General features: G+C 35.7%; 2 protein-coding genes across 2 annotated transcripts; both read right to left on the minus strand.

Annotated features, from left to right (window-relative positions):
* Window positions 1-308: 308 nt before the first annotated feature.
* LOC135682166 (myc box-dependent-interacting protein 1) lies at window positions 309-11258 on the minus strand. Its single transcript, XM_065196928.2, has 15 exons — window positions 11017-11258; window positions 10221-10301; window positions 9134-9188; window positions 8817-8911; window positions 8124-8219; window positions 7702-7764; window positions 6934-6987; window positions 6411-6496; window positions 5819-5894; window positions 5386-5471; window positions 4859-4974; window positions 4502-4683; window positions 3909-4076; window positions 3102-3203; window positions 309-2738 (listed from the first exon to the last, which is right to left on the minus strand). Exons 1-15 carry the CDS (start codon window positions 11107-11109, stop codon window positions 2652-2654), a joined length of 1440 nt encoding a protein of 479 aa, XP_065053000.2. The 5' UTR covers window positions 11110-11258; the 3' UTR covers window positions 309-2651.
* Window positions 11259-13480: 2222 nt separating this feature from the next.
* LOC135682168 (uncharacterized) lies at window positions 13481-18481 on the minus strand. The gene is made up of 6 exons (XM_065196930.2): window positions 18262-18481; window positions 17392-17565; window positions 16841-16864; window positions 16040-16252; window positions 14234-14414; window positions 13481-13734 (listed from the first exon to the last, which is right to left on the minus strand). Exons 1-5 carry the CDS (start codon window positions 18356-18358, stop codon window positions 14248-14250), a joined length of 675 nt encoding a protein of 224 aa, XP_065053002.2. The 5' UTR covers window positions 18359-18481; the 3' UTR covers window positions 13481-13734; window positions 14234-14247.
* Between the last annotated feature and the right edge of the window lie 1027 nt (window positions 18482-19508).

The following is a 19508-nucleotide window of genomic DNA, read 5'->3' on the forward strand; positions in this document are numbered from 1 at the left end:
TCCAGTTCTCATAAATTTGGTTTAAAGATGGAGAAGCTAAAAATCTTTCATGATTGCAAGAAATGTGATAACATAGTTATTGTTTGTTTTATTGGAATAATATTTGTTATAATCTAGAAGATGTTGTCACAATTTCATTTCTAGAAATTTGCGAATTTCTTGCAAATAGAGTGAAGCGAATTCTCTCTCAAACTCAGCACGATTGTAGACGCGATCAAGGACTACTAGCAAAAAGGATGCATCACAGATTGATTTCACTCTTAGTTGAAGAAAACATCTTATTGGAATAATACCACATGGCCTCCTCTGCTTGTAATTACACACCATCGGAGTTGTTTTGTTTAGGGTAGCGCCCGTCGTGGGCCCAGCTAGATACGGACCAAGAACGCTAAACAGCTGCATCGCGTTTGATTGGTTTGTTTGTTTTTCACCAATCAGCGAACGCTAACCTCTCAACTACTTAAAGAATCCAAGGGAGAAAACGAACTTTTCCTGTCTTTACAAGTCGGGTTCCTTTGTTTTGATATACACAAAAAAAAGACCTAAATAAAAAGATGACCTTACCTGTCCAGTGATTTTGAAACTGTTGTCAGTTTAAGTTTTTGCACACTCTGAATTTGTGCGCAAAGGCGCAGTTGCCAAATCATATTTCATTTGGGCATTCTGACTTGGTTGCTGCCACAGCCTCTGCGACGGAGAGTGTACTGGCAGGAACTTGCTGCTTCATTCTATCGACAATTGCTGACCAGCGCATACCGAGCTTCAAATCCTTTATGGGGCTCACTTGCTCTGATTGATGGCATGAATTTTCTCTAACTGATGGCACGAAGTTTTCAAATAGTCGTAAAAAGCCAAGAAAAGAAGATAGCTTAATGTTATGAACCTCGTCACAAATTCTTGTACTAAATATTATATAAACCCCAAACTTGGAAATAAAAGGTTTTCACTATAAGTGGAGTTGCAAGGAAATAATTCCATAAGCACTGCATCCCAATATCTTGAAAAAAAGATTTATTTGGAAGCAAAACGTTTGAAGCAAGTTCCAGCAAAGCCCAGCAAAGAAATACAAGATCCTAGAATCACTGAGAATGCCAGAAAACAAAGTCGCATTTCATTTAGAGATAAATTGTGCTATTCATTTTGATACGTTTCTTACATAAAGTAAATAATTTTACAACTATAAAACTAAACATACTTTGAAAAAATGTTACATAATTTTGATTACAATGAAGTCGCCTGCAGTATAATAACTAAATTTGAAATTTTAATAAAACTGTTACAATTGTAGCCGAAAACATTTTTTTTTAAATTATTCCATTTATCAGTTTACAACCTTCGCATAAAAATAAGTAGTGTTCTAATCTTCTTTGATAATGCTGCAAGCATAAGTTTTGCCAACGAATTCTTTACTGCAATGATATGTCCACAAAGGAACAGCTCCAAGACCAGAGTTTCTTTAAGTTTTAATAGGTGATGTAGTTTTTATAAAGTACTTTTGTTGAATTTATTCACGATTTTAGATTGTTGTTTTCGCTATAAGATGATTGAGAATAAGTGTGCACTAAATAACAGTTTTATAGAAAGTATTGCCAAATGTTTATCAAGCTGAAACAGGGCCGAGAAACGCCATTCAGTACCCCCACACTCCCCCCCCCCCCCCCATGTTCCGTAATAAACTACGTGGTCCCAGCGCTAAAATACTGAATACAACTTGAAAAAGCTACTCATATTGTATAATACGATGTTTGCTGTTTTGTATAATACTCATTGGTAAAGTGTGAGCGGCACAGCAGCATAACTTCCTAAGTAGGTCACACCCATAGCGATAGGATCCTATCTCTTTGGTCACAATACTATAGATAAGAAAATAGCTATATAAATTCTAAGTGGAGATTTGAACAAATAAAAATTGAGGGGAACCAAGGCTAAATGCTGGGTATGTTCTGTACTTAACGATACAAATACTAGGATGTGTCCCTAGTTGGAAAATATTTCTTGTACACAGAGTTGTCGACTAACTAGATGATTCAAATTTTCCACAAGTAAACAAAAATAAAAAGGAATGACTTCGGAACTGAAAGGAATCAGGGGACGAAACCTTTAGTCCTTTGTTTCGAAACAATACCGTCTTAACCAATCAGTGTCGCAGTGTCATGGCACATGCGCATTAGTATTCGCACAGCTGTTTTGTCTGTAAACACACAATTCTTGATCTTTTCGCCAGGGTTTCAAGTGACAATACGCATGCGCAATGAGCCCGAAAAGGAAGACCGGTCTGGTCGGTGCATATGCAGGTGCATGGTCTGGAAGACGGGCAGGATTCATCTCCCGAACAATGCTACATCAAGATTGGGCTATAATTCTAAGTTTATGTTGTACTTCATTAGCTAAAAAAGGAATTTTTGGATAAAGTACCAAATATAAAAAAACCTTTAAAATTGAGTATTTGACTTCAGTGATGTTTATTCAGTGAATGTGGCAGCAAATGACATTACTGATTTTACATGCTTGTGGTAGTTTGACTAGAAATCAAATAAGGTACTTCTGTATTACGATGCCTCTAAATAGCTAACATTCCTACATGTAGTTTGACAACAGCTTGGTTCATGGAAGACCAGGTACATTAGTTAGGCTATATTTATGATGGTTGGTCACGTATCAATGCGCTTTGTGAAGTTTTCTGGGAATACGCCCTTGAGGCCGGATGAATCGAGTATGCCCATGAGCCAGCCTTCGTCCTAGAAGCAAAATAATTCGTTCAAAATAATCATCATATAATACTCGGAATGCAATACTTCTAATAATATTCTACTTTTCAAACCCATCGGCTAAATATTTCAAAAGTTTTATCATATCAAAATAGTAAACATTAAATTAACAAAGATACCGAAGGTTTGACAAGCATAATGTTGACATAGCTACCAAGACAAACAAGTTCACAAGGAAGGTGGTCATATCTGTTTCGCAGATTTTTCACAGATTTTTCGCAGAATTTCCGTCCCTTGACTCAAAATAGTTCTAAAGGCGAATCACATCAAAATTCAACTCTATGAAGCAACTTTGTTGATTACGGCTATTATGTTGATTATTCTAAGACCCACCTGTTCTTCAGGGTCGTCATAATCTACCACGTGTACTAGCTCGCCTTTTTCGAAAGCCAATTCATCCTCGTCTTCAGGCGTGTAAGAGTGAGTGGCTATGACCTTCGAAAAATAAATTCATTACTCAACTGAAATTTTTCTCACAGAAGTATCGAATTCGGAAATTATATCACCTTTTGTCAACATCTGCTCGTCACATAACGTGACCTTCTTCGCATTTCCACTACTTATAATAACGAAAATTAAATAACGAAATTATCAGTAACGAAAACGCACAGCTGAGCAGAAAATGGGAAAGTAGAAAAGTAAAGCAACATGCAAGGTTATAGAAAAAACAATAAATTGAAAATATTTGTTGGAAAGGGTATTGACAAAACTTTCACAAATTTGGAAGCTTGTCAAGACAAGGAAATTCGGTGGGTAAGAGAAGATCCCGGTCGAGTTATGGCGGTAACGATGATTGTTGTAAAGTAACTTCGCAAATACAGCCTCTGCCAAGGTCTATTCTGCGCTCTCCCCAGGCTTTCTATATAGCACGTGCGATGAGGTGTGATTTTGTAGTTTTGTTTGTTGATCAGTTTTTCGGTGTTTGTCGGTTTTTGAGTTAAGCATGAGTGATGATGAGAATGTTCCTGATAATTATGTAGTGATTTCTCTTTGGTCAAATATTCTCAAGCCACACGGTTTATAGTTTACATTAATGATCAATACAATGCGCTCTGAATATTACATAAATACATAAATACATAAAGTTTAAATAAAGTTTAACTACGATAAGTTGGACCAATAAGTATTTACTCTACCTACCTTGTACCGGCTCTGCGGAACAATAAGATTACAATGTGTAGGGCTACTTGAAGAATTTGGGTTTCTATACACAACACATTCTTTTTCCAATGTTTTTTCTTTGGACTGAGCTTCTGAATTACTCTGGGTGACACTGCTTGGAGCTGGAACGGGCTCTTTCTTCGATTCCTGGAAAATATTGACAGTCTTCACTTTCATGCTGCACATCTTAACTTGTCAAATAAAATCATTTACCAAAAAACACAAATGAATCATTCTATTACGTATTAAACCTGGGTCAGCGAATAATGAAAAGATGGGAATTCTTAAAATAAAAAACAAATCTAAAATAATTACCAAAAACACATCACAACACCCTTAGAAGTGATGGCACGATGACGTCTTCAAACAAAAGAAGGTTTCATAAAGTGGCTTAAAATATATATCATTGTCTTTTTCCAGCCAAACCTGCCAATTTCCCCAAAGAAAAAACATCGAATCAGTGATCTATGGCGACATTTAATGGGTAGATGGGCTCCAAAACAAATTCCATAGTTCCAGCAAATTCAAGAAGAGAAATTAAGAATCAAACAGCCTTGGAAATCGTTTCTTACCTCAGATGGTTCGTCATCCTTTGCGTTTTCAGGCTGTGCTTTGGTTTTGGCGACAAGTGGAGGGCTTACTGCTGGTTTGGATGGCGCAGGCCTAACAGGGGCCGGTCGAGCTGGAGGCGGAGGAATTTCTTGATCTTGGGTTCCTTGGCTCTTTTCCAATCCGTTAATTGTATCTGTTTCTCCTACAAGGAAAAGGATTTCTTTAAAATTGCAGCCTTTAAAATGATACTCTAAAATTGATCAGAATCTGCACGTTCTTATGTTAGGCAAAAAATAAAAAAAACCAAAATTTAATGCGACGTAAATGAGCTAGAAACCAGCAACATTTGTCATTAATAAAATACGGCCTTGCCCAACCTGCACTCTCGCTGTCCTCATCTTCTCCTGGAACAGCAACATCATAAAACGTAGCTAAACTCCCTTCTGGTTTTGGATCAATCGGGGTAATGGTAGAGATTTCTTGCTCATCGTCCCTGAATAACAAAGTTGCGTTACGTTACAATATAAATCAAGGGTCATAGACTAAACTAATGCTTGTGACTGCTCATTGAAACTAGTCAGAGCTTTTGAAGCCCATTTCAACAGTCAACGCGAGTTGAGCTCCACCCTAGGCTGAGTTTCCACCAGATGTAATAATGTCTATGAGAGAATCTTAAATCGGGGTGAATTCAACTCGCTTTCTCAACCCGCACTGGAATTCGCACAAGGAGATTTGCAACTAAACGACAAGTTTCCTCAACCCGGACAAGTTAAGGAATTTGAATAAACAAACACTCTAGATAAGTGGTGAAAACTGGAAATTCAACGTTTTCAATTTCATGGTGTCAATGATTGACGATTATGGATATTGAATAAAAGTATACAACAACATAATGCCGGCATACCTTGTGAATGATTTTTTTGTACTGTATGTTCCAGCAGAGACATCTTTAATTAGCTGATCCATCATATCATTTAATTGATTTTGAATCTTTAAATATAAACAAGGAAATAATATATAATGAAAATAATTAAAACAAAGTTATTTAGAAACCACGTAACAAAGCAGTACATTAAATGCAATCGAACTATCTGGGACTTATCTTTGTTTCTAGAACTACAAAAGTTGTGACCATGATTTTGATGTAAAGACTTTCCAAAGATTAAAATCTAGCTTTTTACTGAAGCATGCTAAATTTCCTAGCGTTTATAAGCAACATTTTAATCTCCGTCTTACGATTGGTAATCACCGATATGCATATTAATATTATCATATTAAATATCATATCACAGATAAATCATATTAAATAAAAAGAGATTTATAGTATTAAAACTTACCCTAACACAATCTCGATGAAAAACTCCTTCTAAGGTGAATACGCTTTGGAAGCATGACACATAGTAACCAATACGACTGTTAAATCAAACAAACAAAATATAATTCCAATCTGATACAAAACATATTCAACAATAACAAAAACATAAAACAACAACAACAACAAACATGCAAACAAATAGCAATGAAGTTGTGCGTGTTGTACGTCGAAAATGAACAAAATTTGATACAATAAAATAACGGCTTTGTACAAGAAATGAATAATTGATATGACGTTTCGAGTGTAACCTGATGAAGAGCTTTTATAAAGCTTTTATGTATAATTTAGCGAGGCAATAGCGAAACAGAGGCTCATAGAGTAAGTCTATAGGAAATTATTCCTTAGTTGCTACATGCAGGCTTTAGATTAAACAATAATTTAAAATTTAATTTTGCATCCCTATATGATTACTTTTATAAACTGTTATTAACTAATGTTATATCTGCAAATAACAGCACATCCTCTTACAACTTCAAATGTTTGGATACAAACAAATTAAATATTAGATGTGTGAAAATATAAAATCGAATTCTTGTCAAAGAAACATAGTTTACCTGTCATAAAGTGCTGGAAGCTCATCATAAAGTTCAGATGTCAGTTCTACAAAAATTGATTTCGCTTTTTGGTAATCATCCTCTGCCTATAGAAAAGTGTGTGGTTATATAAGAGCCTTTTTTTGTTTAAAACAGAGCAAAAAAATTTGTGACAGTGATGCTTTCTTTTGATCACAAAATCGCCAAAAAAACGCTTCTTTAAGACTTAAGGACCTTAAATGGAAAAATACATGCCAGTTGTTGTAGAAGTACTACCATACTCTGATAAGCAACAGATATCCATCTTTGGGAAGCGGTACTCTGCTCTTTGTAAGCTCTGCTCTTCATCTTTGGCCATTTCAATTTTAGGAAGGGTTTACTATCTCACTGACTCATCATATACTACATTAAATTCAGAGTTAATACCTTGTTTTCAGAATTATGGCTAAAACCTAACAAAAAGTTAGAAATGGTGACAGCTTTGAAACAACATTTCTATATTGCTGAAAATATTAGATTCATAGCAAAGTGGAATCACAGTTACCTGAGAAAGCTTTTTTGCATCTGCTGTCTTTGCAGTTCCTTTTGCTCTAAGTGTCTGAAAATCACAAAAAACAATTACAACTGATTTTTTACAGTTTATTGCAACTTTGATATTGTTTTGTTAAAAAACAATGAGCTGGTGACTAGCAAAGCAGATATTAGTTTGAAAAAGGGTAATATCTTAAAGACCTGTAAAAAATGTAGAAAAAATGGAACACCACAACGCTTAGAGAACAAGCAACAATGAACACAAGCAAATTAAAGGTAGCTAATACTTCTTTGCCCCGGCACAATTGGCATCATCAGAGCAAAAGTAAACGCACTTGCTGTTTGTTCTTGATGCCTTGTCGTGTTTCTTATTTTCTACATTTTACATCAACTTATTACCACAAGCATTAATGGAAGTCCAACGAGCAGCCTGCCACTGTGGTCATTCCTTCATCTTCATTAAACTAATTATTGCCATATTTTTTTAAGATGGCAGATTCTCTGATTTCTTTCAAGCTTATTTATACTGATCACTAAACCCCTTGAAATATCCCATTTAGCATTAGCAGAAAAGACTAATTAGTGAGTTTTAAAACCCCATTTTTATGCTTTTAAATTGCAATGCTCTGAAAGTTGGAAAGATGCCTCTAAATACTGCATTAAAGTAAGCAATACAAAGAAATCTGGATAAATAATTGCAATGCTTATGTAAACGAATATTATGCCAAAATGCAGGAAGAATATGCTATTAACTCATTTTGAGAAATAGTTGGTTACTCACATCTACAACATGACGACAATGATCATAGTCAACCCTCTTCCTACCTCTTTTGGAAATTTTTGTCTATAAAGAAATTTCAAGATTTCATTTACATCCAAAGCTTTTATCTAAAACATGATTCTACTTTCTATTTTGCTATCTAACCATAGCAAGTCCCTGCATATAAGAAACAAACATAAATGAAACTGGAGCCTGCCAGCATAGAGAACATTGTCTCCTTTTTGAGCAACCAGGCAACCAGACTTAAGTGATTTCTTATCAGTTATGCCAAATTGAAACCAACTGAACCAACCAACTGAATGGGTTCAACACAAAAAACATCAATACAGTACAAAAAACACTATCTCTATAAACAAATGTATTGCTGATATTGATTGCGTAATTTATAGTTGCCACAGAACTCCTTCACACAAAAAACAAACCTTCACATCAGCAAATGGCCTATGATAAGCTTCTAATGGCTCAAGAACTTCATCCTTTAGCCTTTGATTCAGAGTATGGAAATTGCTATCAAGCTCCTTCAAGTGAAATACATGTGAGAAGTAAATATAATATTCATATATTGGAATAATCTACACATATTCAAAGAAATTATCAATTCCTGTCATGAGATTTCTGAGGTCTCAACTGGAGACAAACCAAACCACAACATAGTATGACCTAAAATAAACTTACTGACATAGGCTTTTAAGGGACTATTTAAAATAAATTTTAAAATTGACTACTCATGGTAAAAGCACTCCTGGTTTCCAAGATCTGCCAACATTTGACTATTAATAGATGTTTTTACATTACGTTGTTACTTTGAGGGTCTTATGGTTTTGCAGAACCAATGTTAGCCATGGCGTCTAGTTTTGAATGATGTAATGGAATGAATTTTTTTATAAACAAATCCACAAATAATTTACTGGTGTATGTAATAGCAGAATCATTATTAACTGTCTTTCTTTCACGAAAATGCATCCTGATATACAGCTTATCAAAAATAGCATTATGTTAAAATAAAGGGCAAGTACTACTACCTAATTTCCTGACTTGAAATGTTACAGGTAACATGCATAACAGTTAATCACTTATGGTTGAGAAAAAGTCATAAAATATTACAAAATACAAACATCAAATAAATTGACAAGCTTCTCTCTGTCAGTCCAGGACGGTTCATAAATTTCTTTAACTGCCTCAGAAAAAGCATTGCTTGCAACTTGCATTGCTAAAACGGATGGATAAAGATAGAAATTAAAAAAACTGGCCAACAAACTTCTTACTGCACATATTGATCTTTAAATTTTTATATCTTCACAAGTGTTAGTTCACAGTAAATAAGTTGAAAAAATTCTAAAATAAAGCTGAAAAAAATTAAGAGGTTTCCTTGATCAAATTTAAAATTTTGCTATTACTATGCTCTAAAATGGTGCAAAGCTAATTATCTTACATGCAAGGCAATGCAGATATTGTTTCAATTCCTTTTGAAGTCTTGAAACTGCAGTCTGTATAAGTGAGAAGAGAAAATTGCATCAGCAAGAACCTAAAGTATATGATGACACAAAAATTCAAAAAACATGATCTTGCTACTAGAGGTTGAAACAAATGAGGATATGTTTATATTAAAAAGATTTAGTACATAACAAGAGAATTTCGCGATTTTTTCCACTTTAATTTTTTTATTACAATAGAAAGTATTAAGCCTTTCTTTACATTGTTACTTACAGTGCAGAGTTCATAAATCACACTGATTTATATGACAAATTAATGGGTGAATTCAATAATGTTAATAATTTTCATGGAGTGACCAAGCCCCTGACGAAGGCCATGTAGAGCTATCAATCATAATCAATTAGTCATGTCTTAATCCGAAGGAAATTACACAAGTTGAATAAACAGGAAACTAATTAATCAGTTCTAACTCAAGCAAGGATGAATATTTTAAGAAAGCAAATACCTAGGGATAGTGACCAGCAAATGTGGCAAATAATTGAAATAACATACAGCTTTATCATTTCAAGACTTAGTATAAAGCATTTTTGTAAAAAACTGAATTTTTTCCAATTAAAATTTCTCTAGGACCGCAGAGCATAAAACGTTTTGGGGGAGTGAAACATGCTAAAAATCAACAGCAAAATGACTTTTTGTATGGTTTTATGTACATTCTAGAAACAGTTTGGGAGGCATAACCCCTTTAACCTCCCTCCCCCCACTTTTGTGTTCTCTGATACTGCCTAATCTTTACTTATGTCCACACAATTGTCTAGAAACATAAAAAATTAGGAAATTGAGGTGTAACTACCCTTCTTAGGGGAATTTAAATCATAAATTTTGCCATACCTTGGACAATTGACAGTGAGAGTTCTAGGTAATTTTGGGAACTCTTGATTTTAATATTTCTTATGAATGTAGCCTACTGATTCTTTTCTAACTAACTCAAGTATTGTTTCATTTGAAAGCCTTAAATTTGAAATTCCCAAATCTACAATTTTCTTTGTTAGAAATGTCTGGGTGTGCCAAATAAAACTTAATCACACCTGCTGTTTATTGAAGTTGCTAACAAATTCATCAAAAACTTCATCTTTAGTTTCATCCAATTTTCCAACCTTCTGCATAAACTGAAACACAATCAATAATTTATGGACAGAGATAAGAATATCTAACAAAAGTTAATCATACAATACCTCTATTAAACTTAAGATATTCAAGAAACCAACTTAGGCAACACTATCAACATTAACCTGGTGTTGGAATGCATCCAAAAGAAAAATTGTAAGATGTTATTGGGACTGTAAAAAGGGAGGGTATAAATATAAACCAAAATGGATAGAAAAACATTGAAACAGGACTAATTTTATATCAATGGATTCTTTATAGGGGTATAATAATAAAGGTTAAGGCCTGAACTGTAAAAAATTTGTAATAAGAAGCTTCATGACTTTGGCATGGCGTGGCAAGTCTGCTGATTTCTCTAACTTAATCAGCACTTATGTGATGACATTAGTGCAGCTGCATAAACTTGACTTAACTTTCAGACAGAAAGTCAGAAAATTTTAGACTATCCCTTTTATTGATGTTGTTTTTACTGTTTTGATACTCTATATAAACATTACAACAATCCGTTCTAAAATCGTTTTAGAAAGCCTTAAAGTGTATTAAACTGGGGAAAGTCAAATAGAAAATTCACTGCGTTCTGACAAATATAGATTAGGTTAACACTTTCCCTTATATTTATTGGAGCCGCGGTTTTATGGGCCTAACTCAAGTCAAATAATCTTATCAAACATTCCTTAACTTACAAGCTTTACATACAGATTATTGAAACATAAGTACCTTTTCTTGGGCTCTTCGTGCTCTCTTTGTTGTGTAAGTTGCAGTTCTGGCCAAAAAGCCTTTCTCGCTGTTTTTTTCTGGCTTATCTGCCATTGTGCTTTGTACATTAAAGAGCAAAACTTCACAATGGATCACCTCACAGTGGTCATAAGTGCAAATGGAATGTTGCGCATGGTTCTCTGGTTTCACTTGGCTACCAATCTCAATAAACCCATGATCAAAATCGATAGAAAAACACTTACAGGCTTTCTCGTGCAGCAGGTCTAAATTGGTATTAATTCTTTTAAAAGTTATATTGAAATTCTGCGTGCACTGGAGACTTAAAAGGGGAAGGAGAGTACCATCGTTACAGAAACAAATATGGGTATTCAGTTTTACTCCCTTACATATCCATAACTCGCAATTACTCCCTTACATATCCATAATATGTTAAATTTCTAAACTTTTAATGTTAATTCTAAAAAAATGGTGTTTAAAGCAGGGATTCTATTCAATGCAGCACTGTATTGCAGGGGCGGACACTTGCTCAAATATTGAGGGGCAATCCAGTACAGGCTAACTGTAACTGTCTGGTAAAGTCGTTTTAATAAGAAGACGTCAAACTTCCCCATTGTTTGGAACAAAAGTCCATTGTCTTCCAAAATATTCGGAGGGGGCAGGATTTAGGATTCGAATTCGAAAACTGTTTTAACTTGAGCATATGTACATAATTTCTTGTTTAGTACAACGAGCATTTTAAGCTTGTTCATTATTTCACTCGCAAAATGACTTCTAGCCTTAGATTTTATCGCAGCAGTGTTATCGTTGTGACTGATTTCATATCTGGTTTTCAATTTGTGGGCTTTCGATACCCAATTGTGCCGTTCGAGGGCGCTTCAAATGATTTGCACACATACCTATCTGATTCCAAATCAAAAAGGGGCTCAAGCCTGAACAAGAATTTTAAGATATTTAAAAGTCGGTAATGCTTTTTTCTCTCTGTTTGCCTGGATCATTGCCTGGACACTGTTCTCTTTTATGCCGAGTTTATCTCACAGGTCACTGACCAAACTATGGCTGTTCACACGATTTCTTATCGGAGTCGACTTCTGTTCACACGGTTTCATTACGTTCAGTACTCAGTGGTTAACAAGGCTTTACTTGCAGAGACAACAGAATATAAATTCATTGACCTGAATTCACTGCAGTAGTTGGAGTTTGGCATTACAAGAATTTATTCGCTCCCCCCCCCCCATAGGATTGCGATTCCCGCATTAACGCAAAATTTTTGACTTTTCACGCATTCAAGAACTGCAAAATTGGAATTTCACGCTCACGCAAACAATAAATGTAATATCAGCTATTGCTCACCAGAGCCCTGTTTGAAGGACTACAAAACAACTTTCAAATGTTGAATAGTAATTTTTGGTTTGGCTATTATTGGTTTATTACGCACCAAATCGAGACAATTTTTTAAATAATCATTCAAAACTTCATTCATGAATTCACGGTTAGTTAAAGCCTTTTCACGACATAACGCAAGGAAAACTCATGTTTCACGCTTCACGTAGAAATCTTAATTTACGAAATCACACATAAAAATCGAGAATTCACGTTTTCATGCATAAAAATATTGCCCATAACGCACCATGTAAAAATATGGGGCCACCCCTCTCTCTCTCTCTCTCTCTCTCTCTCTCTCTCTCTCTCTCTCTCTCTCTCTCTCTTTCTCTCTTTTTCTCTCTCTCTCTCTCTCTCTCTCTCTCTCTCTCTCTCTCTCTCTCTCTTCCGTCTGAATAGCTCGTCTAGTTGCTAAACTATGATCAAAAAGAAGCTCGATTTTCCAAAAAACTAAAAACAGTGTAAGAACATGTCCAGTCTCAGAAGAAAAAATAATGTATTGTTAAAAAATTTTCCCCATGCTAAAAAAATGGAGTGGTTTTTATCAATCGCGCTACTTAAACTGTCAAGGAAAACTGTTATTTAGTTATTTAGCAGTTTCAGAAACAATTCATAGTGACTGAATGTAGAAAAATCAATGTGTAGAATAGAAATAGTCTGGTTCACAAACTGTGTGAGTGGATTAGGCCTTATTTCTCTTGACTCTTAAATCCTATCTAAAAAGGTTTCTGTTTTCAATGGACTGTAGATGACATCCCTTCTTAAAATGTCTGTTGGTCATTCTTCGAAATGAATTTATTGGGTGAAATGGGTTTTACCTGGTTATTATCAACCTCCAGTCCTCAATAAAACCCACGAAGTGTTCTACAGCTTTTTAGTCGTACTAGATCGATTCTCCGCAGGTAGTAATGTATTTTAAGAAAGTCATATTTGTCAGCATAGTTAAGCAGAACAACAAACAGAAAAAAGGTATTTATGAAAAGAAGAAATAGACTCTCAACCTAATTGACACTCCTGCTCCTTACAAGGAAGGTACAAGGCAGGTCCCACAGTTTTGGGGAAATGATTTTCAAAAAAGACGCTTTGTTATTCTGCTATATATATTATATGACACTCGAATATACATACTTACACTTTCTAATTGCCCCCCCCCCCCCGAGCCCTGGGACTGGATTACATGTGGCAACATAATGATGAAGTAAATAACAATATCCATGGCTTTTTAACTAGCCACTTTGCGAAGTCTTCGCCATCTCGCCATTTGATATTCGAGCTATTAACTTTCAACCATAGTAGAATTGTTTTTGTATCCTGTGATTCTCGATGTTTTTAACTGATCTAAAAAAGGTAAAAATCGATCATACACTTACCAAACTTAAATAAACATGAAATATACTGAAAATGCTTGAGTTGACATTCCCAGTTCAAAGCTTCGCTGCGTAAAATATGCAGTTTATTTAGCATAAAAATCATCTAAGAGATGACTCAACTCTTCTTGGTTATTATAATTTAATTTTGTGGTTGATCATTAGTCTTACACGATCTTTTGAATGGCTTATCCCAGAGGCAGCACCAAGGGGAGTTTTGGCGAGGGTAATCACCCCCAACGTTTGCTAAACATGCTCCACATAATGCTTCCAAAACTTGATGAAATACACTAGGTAGGGTGTGAATAATATACCCCTTGGGTGGCGACGCCTATCAAGTTTCCTAGCCATAGCAGCTGGTGAAGAACTTCAAAATCCAGCCCCAAACTATAAGTTAGACGTATCATAAAGACTTGATATAGATATTTTTAAAATTAAAAGAAATTAATTAGTTTATAGCATATTCTTACCACTGAAAAACTCTTTAGTTAATGATTTTAAAAACAGCAGAGCCAGCATCTTTTCCAACACAACGTGCGTCAACATCAATACAGTTATTATAATTCTCCTTCACGCACATCGAATCAACTCTAGAGTTGCCAGAATATTTGGCCAATGCATTAGTGACTCCTCTTTCTGACCAGCATTCACCTTGAAAATCAATATGAAACCTTGGCATTCAATATTGGCATAAAATGTTAAATCATTATAATTAAAGGTTCATTTGACGGAAATTCGTGTAAAAGCCAAAAAGGGTCATAAGCATAGAGTTTTAAGTTTTTTTACAGAATGGGGTAGAAGTAAAAAATAAGTGTTAGGAAAAGTCAGCAGAACATGAATTAGGCCTGGTTCAAACGTCGCGCTTCTCATGTGCCGAACCTAACTCGAGAATTAAGTACATGAGGGGCGCGACGTTTGAATCAATTTGGTACGGCAGATTTAATTAGGAGCGGCAGACTAGTTTGGATCGGCAGAGCTTGCCGAGCTGCACGGCTCCAGCACGGCACGGTTTCAAGCGTCGAACTTGTCATGTACCGAACCTAATGCATAATTATATTTAATTCATTTTCTTTCACAGAAATAATTTCTTTCTTTGAGGGCGCATGCGTTTCAAATAAATATTTGAGATTGTGCGCCTTAACCAAGATACTTCATGTAACAATCCTAAAACCCATTTGGCGCGACTTGATTAAGTTCGACGTTTGAAACGGGAGTCGCGCTAAAGGTGCTCAAGTGTCGCTCCAAACAGAGTTAGGTTCGGCACATGAGAAGTGCGACGTTTGAACCAGGCCTTAGAAGTTACAAAGAGAGTGATATGGTTTCTTTGTTAGTGGTGTAAATAAAAAGTCTTCGAAGGATTTGTGCTTTCATTGTCTTTCGACAGAATGAGTAATGGTGAAATTCTCCTATCGATATCAATTTGGGTGCTTTGTGCACCTGTCCCATATCCATGAAACCATAAACATTAAGACAGCCATGGACATGAAGCCTCCTTTTGGTGCAAGATTCTAAGAATGGGCGGGAAAGCTGCACATATGGCGATCGCAATCAGCACCTCGTGAAGAACTTCGAAAGGTATGTTTCTTTTTTGCATTTTCATTCGGATTTAATTGAGATTTATGACCAGCAAGAGCGCCGTCAAGCTAGACATTGTAAATGGGTGCTGCGGATACACGCATTTTTAAGAAACATCTTATGAGTAACGGTAGGCCTAGGCTCAATTTTTGGGAAGTTAAAAAACAACCCTACATGATTTTAAGAAATTAAGAAACTATTGCAATTTGTAGTTTTGCATCACTGTTTGCTGCAACACTACACAGGACTTTCGAAGAAAAGACGGTAAAGCTTGCTGTATGTCAAATAAATTGTTTTATTAAACTTGGTTCCGCCGCACGAAACGCTCTAGTTCTGATTCTGTAACATACATACTTATTTTTGAATTAGCAAATTGCAGTAGATCCTCTCTGAATGAGTTCTGTTAATACTTGATTTAAAATCTAGCTATTAAATGTACCTTGACGCATGTTTAAAAAAGTAATTATCGAAAAAATTGAAGAAACACAAACATTTTAGGCAGCAAAATGGCCCGAAAACTCAAGAAGCTGCCTTCCAGCCGCGGGCCTTTTTTTTCTTTTTAGAAAAATACTGGTACTACAGAAAGCAAATTGTTATTTGGCAAGCAATGTAACCGGGTTCCTTAGAACATCTTCGCCATTTCATTTGGCATTCTAGCAAAATGGTAGTAAAGCATGTGATAAATTAACTTTGATACTAACCATAACTCGAAGCAGCGAAAACCTTATATCCTTTCGACTTTACTTTTGCAGCGCATCTGTTTAAAAAGCCAACCATATAGCTATTCCAGTTGCTCCAATCAATCCAGTTGCCGTTCCAAGCACTACTTCCTGGGTCTTTTTCAGTTATCACAAGTTCTCTCAACACACGTACGGTTTCCAGATAACAGCCAACACGCTGGTATTTTATGCCACCTAAAAATTGTATTTTTCAAATGTAGGTAGAGTTTTCAAACCCTACTTAGTGGAGTTGTCAGTACAGAACTCAAGCACTTAAGAATATTTATTTTGGAGCTAAACTGTATTCTGTTTTAAAGCAAACAATAAGTTTCTATTACACGACAACCGATAATTTATTCAAAATTCTGTTTTGGTAACTTATCTTTCGACATCACAATTAGCTGAAAAAGATGGCTAAGAGGCAAATCTAAAATGGCTGCTCTTAGTATTGTGACCTTAGTTAGGTATCAGAAAAATACCTTCCCATTAAGGATTTACTTAATTGAAACGGGGCAGGTTTACGCAAATATGTACGTATGCAAGGAGTTACAGTGTCGCCAATCGTGAATTCGAGCACTGTCCCGCTCATGTCACTCATCTACATTATTACTCAGTCTAAGTCCATCTTTATGTTTGATCAAGATTCTTTAAAATCTGAAAATTAGTACTTTGTAGAACTTTTGTAAAATGTGAATTGAATCTACAGAGATTTAAAACAGTTTTCAAGACAAAGCCTATCTGAGTATGTTTGAAATATGACCTGAATTTGACGCAAATACATACCTCCTGTGTAGAGAGGTGGTGGCTCTAAAAATCAAATAAAGCATAATTATTTTTCAGTAGAAAAACCCACGAACAAATTCGACAAGAAATTCAAAGAGCCAATCTTTAATATTATCTTTACCTTTGTTTCTTAAACTAATAGAAATGGGTAGATAATTTTAACTATGAAGTGAATTTTAGCACTGGGGCAAATTTAATGTTTTGGTGAACTTTAATGAACCAATGAGACAAAACCCTTTTACCTCATTTCAGTGATTTGAACCAGGTGAATTTTCCTTAGGCGAAAACATGATTTACCCCTACCTAACGCTTTTAATCAATTTCAAGAAAAAATATGTGAACAATGCGTTCACAACAGCGTGGGGGAGAGGAGGGAGACTACCCACATACCCCCTTTGACGCTGCCACTGATGGAAATGTGTCCCAGTGAATTCTGAATTTTCAAAGGCTTTTCTGCAAGCCACTATCTATTATTTAAGTTTGAATCATATAAAGACGCTAAGCAATTTTAGCAACTTTAACAAATTTTTGTACGAGTTAAAGTAACATACGAGGACAGCTGTGAATGTTACACTGGACAGAAAAAGACGCTGGCCCAGCGCACTGCCTTCCACCATTCTGAGGTCTTGGGTTGGTGCAGGTTCTCCTCTTGTATTGAATTCCTACACCGCAAGTCTTGCTGCATTTTCCTGACAAAACCAACGCGCTCCAACCACCATGGATAACTAAAGGGCAAAAAACCAGTGTCATTTAACCTAAAAAATCATGCAACATTTTTTGCATTTATTTCGCATAAAGTGTCAAAACTTGAATAAATGAATTGAATTCGATAAACAGCAATTTTCGTAAATAAGCAATATTCTTTATTTTTGATTGTTCTATTCTTCTTATTGGCGCTTTGCCTCCTTGCTCTGCAGCCCTTTGTACGTTGACCCCTGCCTGGAGGCAATACAAGCATACGGCCATGGGGATGTTATCGATGTGGAATAAAACTTAGTAAATCTACATTACTGCTTTACAGGACCCAGTCATATCCAAGCAGTTTTCAAGTAGACCAAGTAATAAAGATAAACAGCTTTAGGCCTTAAGACTATTTAACATTAATCAAAATTTTAGACTATCCAGCAAATTACTTTAATCACAGGGGGTTCAAGTCACGTGCAGTCCAAGGGGCCGACTTGCACATAACAGCGATCTTTCCATTGGTTTCACAGTAAACATAGATCCAAGTCAAAAAGTATCTTAGTTTCATTGAAACCCAAGCAAGCAATAGCAATTCAACCCTGTGCATTTTCTGCCTCAGGTCTCGAGCCAAAAAGGTGTATCTGAAATTTTGAGGCAAGTTATGAGCTGTAAATTCCTTCATAAAATAAATTAAGCATCGAAGCAAGAATCGAACTCAGTTACCCACAGTTACGAACCTGGTGGTGCTCTTCGTCTTCGTCGTCGTCTGCGCCAACAATCGCTGTTATCGAGCAAGAGAATGATGAGAATGCAACACAAAATCAAACCTCGCATGGTTTCGTTTGATGCAGTAATTTATCTGTATGTGATGAATATTTCCTCTAAGTAAGTGTTTGCAATGATGACGAACAAGGTTTTATAAGCATAGGAGGAACAGGAACCATGTTAATGTGGAAGTAGATGCTTAAGAAGTTCCTGCTGTGATGTGACGCGATTGCCTACCAAAGATCACGACTTTTTGCTCGAAAACTTGAGCTTGCGCAATGTCATGACTATGTGGTAAGCTTATGGGGATAGGTTTTCCTAATATTTGCGTCAAAAGTTGGATTTTTCTCCCTAGTGTTTCCTGTCTGTGTGATATAGGAAGAGAATGATTAACCGGGTACAAAACTGCAGGAAAACACTCGGAAGATTTTGTTGCGACATTCTTGTTGGGAATTTCTCGTTGGGAAAATATTGAGCCAAAAAAGGCGTCGCAAGGAATTCACAGAGTGTGGCAGCAAAATTCAAAATTTCCCAATGCTCTAAACCCAGCTCAGGGGCGGCTGGGAGCAAAATTCGATTGGTATTCATAGCTGTATCAAATCGGGTTTTATTCATCAATTAGACTCCAGGAAAGCACCTTATATACAATTAGAGTTAGAATGTTTTGTTAATGAGCTTCTGATCAACGCCAGTTAGAATGCAATATAGTTTTCACGTATCTTTAAATATGAGTGTAGGCAAAAAGTTTCTGGTTTTTGAAGGCAAGTTGCTACTTGAAAGTTTCTTATTAAGTATTTATAATTGAAAAAGTGCAGATCAATGCGTTAATTCTCATATTGCTTTATTGTTTATCTTAATAGTAACAACGTACAAAAAACAAGGAATATTTCAATGAATTACATAATTTTTTTTATAAGAATGCCTTAACTTTGTGATCCTGAGCCTAGGGTCTTACCTGCAGGGCCGTCGCTAAGCACTTTCACATAGGGGGGTGCCAGTCACCAATTTGCCGACAAAATAGGGCGTGGCCTAACATATTTCAATTTGGGGGTGTGGCATTTTGACGCAATTGATTTTGTTTATCAAAGAGGATGTTCTCGTTAGTCAATCATCGCTTCAATTTTCGAGTGATTATGGGTACCTAGGTTTTGAAGGCCTTGAAACAAAATCGAAAAACGAGGTCCCCCTGCGAGCGGAGCAAGCAGAAAATTGTTTGCGA

This window comes from Rhopilema esculentum, chromosome 16, assembly GCF_057945365.1.
Source record: "Rhopilema esculentum isolate cy_ngs chromosome 16, ASM5794536v1, whole genome shotgun sequence".
Lineage (NCBI taxonomy): Eukaryota > Metazoa > Cnidaria > Scyphozoa > Rhizostomeae > Rhizostomatidae > Rhopilema > Rhopilema esculentum.